This window comes from Vigna unguiculata, chromosome 1 (genome assembly GCF_037176805.1).
Source record: "Vigna unguiculata cultivar grain cowpea cultivar isolate G323 ecotype 2 chromosome 1, ASM3717680v1, whole genome shotgun sequence".
In the NCBI taxonomy this organism is placed as follows: domain Eukaryota; kingdom Viridiplantae; phylum Streptophyta; class Magnoliopsida; order Fabales; family Fabaceae; genus Vigna; species Vigna unguiculata.
Window position 1 is genome coordinate 22,785,666 of NC_140792.1, and position 3,174 is coordinate 22,788,839.

The window sequence follows — 3,174 nt, forward strand, 5'->3', positions numbered from 1 at the left end:
TATTTATAAAGGACTAAATATGGAAGAGAATAATACTTTGAAAACCAAATTGATAGTTTTCTCTTTAATTTTTCTTATATATTTAATTAATCGAAAGGTGAAGATTAATGGGCTAGAAAATTGAATAGTAAAATAAATAGAAATGAAAATATCAAAAGTTGGAATCAAACTTTAGTAACCTCTTTTTCATGATTACCAGTGATCATATATAGGCATTCATCATATAAACCAAAAAACATTAATGGAATAAAACAGGTAGCAATTTAATTATCGAAAGCACAAAATGTCTGATGTAAACTCTAACTATGTGAAAAAAAAAATACAAATTAGTCTCTTAATTTTATAACTTATTGTCAAACTGGTCCTAAATATACCAATTAGGGTCAAATTGGTTCTTAAACGTTACAACTTAATGACAAAATAGTTTAACAATTCAATGGAATTCTTTTTTGATTTGATTTTAAGTTTGTTTATGGATTAATACTTACTATAACCTTTTTAATAAATTTTGAAATTAGTTAGGGTAAAATCGTATTTTGATATGTGTAGCTGTTTTTTTTGAAAAGATTTAAAAAAAATAAAAAATTATAAGCTGACATATATTACACTTAACGTCGTCAATCCTAATCGAAACGATGAAATTGAAAAAAAAATTAAAAAATATGACCTAATTAAAATTTTATAACTAAAACAGATAATTTTGGTGTGATTAAACCTTTAATTTATCGATGTAACTGTAATTTCATTAAATAAGCACTCGTACTGATCTGAATTCTTTTAGTACTGTGTCTTTCAAAATCTCTAACATTATTTACGAATATTTATCACATTGACCTATGCATTCCACCACGCAACTCTTCCGTTCGCCTTCCTAGAAAGTTGAAAAGATCTATACGCAAATTGCTTCATTACGAAGGACATCGTAAAGATGACACCATTGAAATACGCAATCGAAAAGCCAACGGACACATCATGAAAAAAAATGAAAATTATGTGACCGTTTTATTTCACCAATCTCTGCTAATTCTCTTTGTCTTGAATCTCTCTTCATTAATGAGAGTCACGTTTTCTATATAAATACTTGAAATGCGTAGATCTCTTTCCACCAGAAGAAACATATTTTCAAAAGAAAAAATATTATTGCCCTAGATTCTTGGATGACCACCATGGCCCCAACTGAACCTGAAAAGCAGATTTCGTTGAAGCTTATGGTAAACAAAGAAAGGAACAAAGTAGTTTTTGCAGAGGCGGGGAAGGACTTTGTGGATGTTCTCTTTAGCTTCTTCACATTGCCTTTGGGAACTATTGTAAGGCTTGTGCGTGAGGAATCAAATATGCTGCCAATTGAAGTTGGATCACTTACCTCACTCTATCAGAGTGCGGAAAATCTAGACAAAGAGTTTCTTTGCACAGATTCATGCAAACAAATCATACTGCGACCCAAGAACTCATTGGAACGTTATTGCATGAATCTGAAGCTGAAGATCGACGACACAGAGCCCGCAGAGTACTTCGTTTGTAACAACTTACTCAGCTGTCGATTCCACGACCCTGTCTTAATAAGCATGTTCAAGAATAGAAGATGCAGATGTGGGAAAATGTTGGACAAACCCATTTCTCCTAGTACATCTTATGACGGTTTTGTCAAGGACAGTGCTACTTTTATTATCACAGACGATCTTACAGTTGAGCCAAACTCATTGAATGCATTTTTTGATATGTTCAAAAATTGTGGAATAGAAAGCATGTCTTCGGTGAATGAAATGATGGTTACCATAACCAAAACTCAGGTGAGTTTCTATGTTATTATGGTATGTGGACTAATTTGGAGTTGTGATGAGTAATATGTGCTTTTTATAACTTTTACAGGTAATGGATCTGCTGAAGAGTTGTTTGATCTCAACAGCAACTTTGACAAGTTTGTTCTTAGAAAAACCGTATATTGAGAAGTGTAGGAAAGTTGAATTTCCTCCCTTTGATGTTAATGTAGAGGGGGGTATGAAAATCAACGTGACCATAATGCAGAGAAAATCAAACGGGAAGATAGTGTTTGCTCAAGGAAAATAAGATTTTGCAGACCTCCTTTTTGGTTTCCTGACAATTTCTTTAGGAGGAGTGGGACATTTGATGGAGGGCTTTTCTTGTATGTACCAGAGCATTGTTAATTTAGATGAAAACTATTGGACTACAAAAGATGTAAAGATAAGCTTGTTGAACCTGGTTTTGTCCCACAGTTTCTGCTAAGCAACCAGCTACTCCCACTCTACGATGACTTCGAATATTTTTGTCTCACTCACAAATATGCCAACAACTATAGTGCATCGGATCTATATCTTAGTGCCTATAATTTAACTAATATATTTCAGCTAGAAAACAGTGATTTTCGTTCAATTACAGCTGTGGATTTTGTTGATACCATATTAACGAGAGGAAATAGTAAAGGATATGTGAAAGGGCCAACAATGTACATGGCAACAGATGATTTGGTTGTGACGCCAATGTCCACAACTTCTGTTATATCCTTACTATCAACTCTCAGCATTCCCTTCAGTGACTTGGAAGAGAAAGAGGTTACCATTGGCATCAAGGAGGTAATATTTTTGTTCAAAATTTACAATATCTCTTTGTGCTTAATTTATCTGAATATTATGTCGTGTGTTGGTGCAGGGTGTTGGAATACTACAGGCATCATTGACATCAAAATCAGTCCTAACAACTGCTCTCAGCCACCTGTTAACTGAAGTTAAGCAGGAGTAATCATTGTCATAATAGTGTCATTTTACCTTTTTTCTTCGTAGTACTTTGAAATGTATTTGCTTACCTTAATGGTAAATTGTGTCCTTTTGCCTTTAATAGGTCGGTCCATTATGCTTTTTTATAAAAAATATATATGGACATATATTTTGAACTCACTTTTGACATTAGTGATATGGCACAACATTTACTTTTTAAATTTATTTATTAAAAATGTTTTTAATGCTTGCACGTGCGACATTTCTTGGAGACAAAATTGAAATGACAAAACATTTGGCCATTGTGTTTCGCATAGAGAAGAGATACACGAGAATCCACTATGATGTTTTCGTGTTCGATATGTATTGGACACCGACACTCATACGATATTTGTAGGACATATTATGTCCAATTAGAAATATTTTTTTTTTATCTTTCTCA

At 33.0% G+C, this 3,174-nt stretch overlaps 1 protein-coding gene across 1 annotated transcript; it reads left to right on the plus strand.

Annotated features, from left to right (window-relative positions):
• Positions 1-1,166: 1,166 nt before the first annotated feature.
• On the plus strand, positions 1,167-2,757 carry LOC114176507 (uncharacterized). The gene is made up of 4 exons (XM_085666205.1): positions 1,167-1,790; positions 1,870-1,986; positions 2,367-2,591; positions 2,668-2,757. The coding sequence occupies exons 1-4, from the start codon at positions 1,167-1,169 to the stop codon at positions 2,755-2,757; spliced, it is 1,056 nt and encodes a 351-aa protein (XP_085522331.1).
• The last annotated feature ends 417 nt before the right edge of the window (positions 2,758-3,174 follow it).

Bases quoted from the DNA above. Each gene is read 5' to 3' on its own strand.
- LOC114176507 (XM_085666205.1), top strand. From the start codon at position 1,167: ATGGCCCCAACTGAACCTGAAAAGCAGATTTCGTTGAAGCTTATGGTA. The intron at 1,987-2,366 runs GTAGAGGGGGGT...AATATATTTCAG, and splicing joins TTCCTCCCTTTGATGTTAAT to CTAGAAAACAGTGATTTTCG. The intron at 2,592-2,667 runs GTAATATTTTTG...GTGTTGGTGCAG, and splicing joins TTACCATTGGCATCAAGGAG to GGTGTTGGAATACTACAGGC.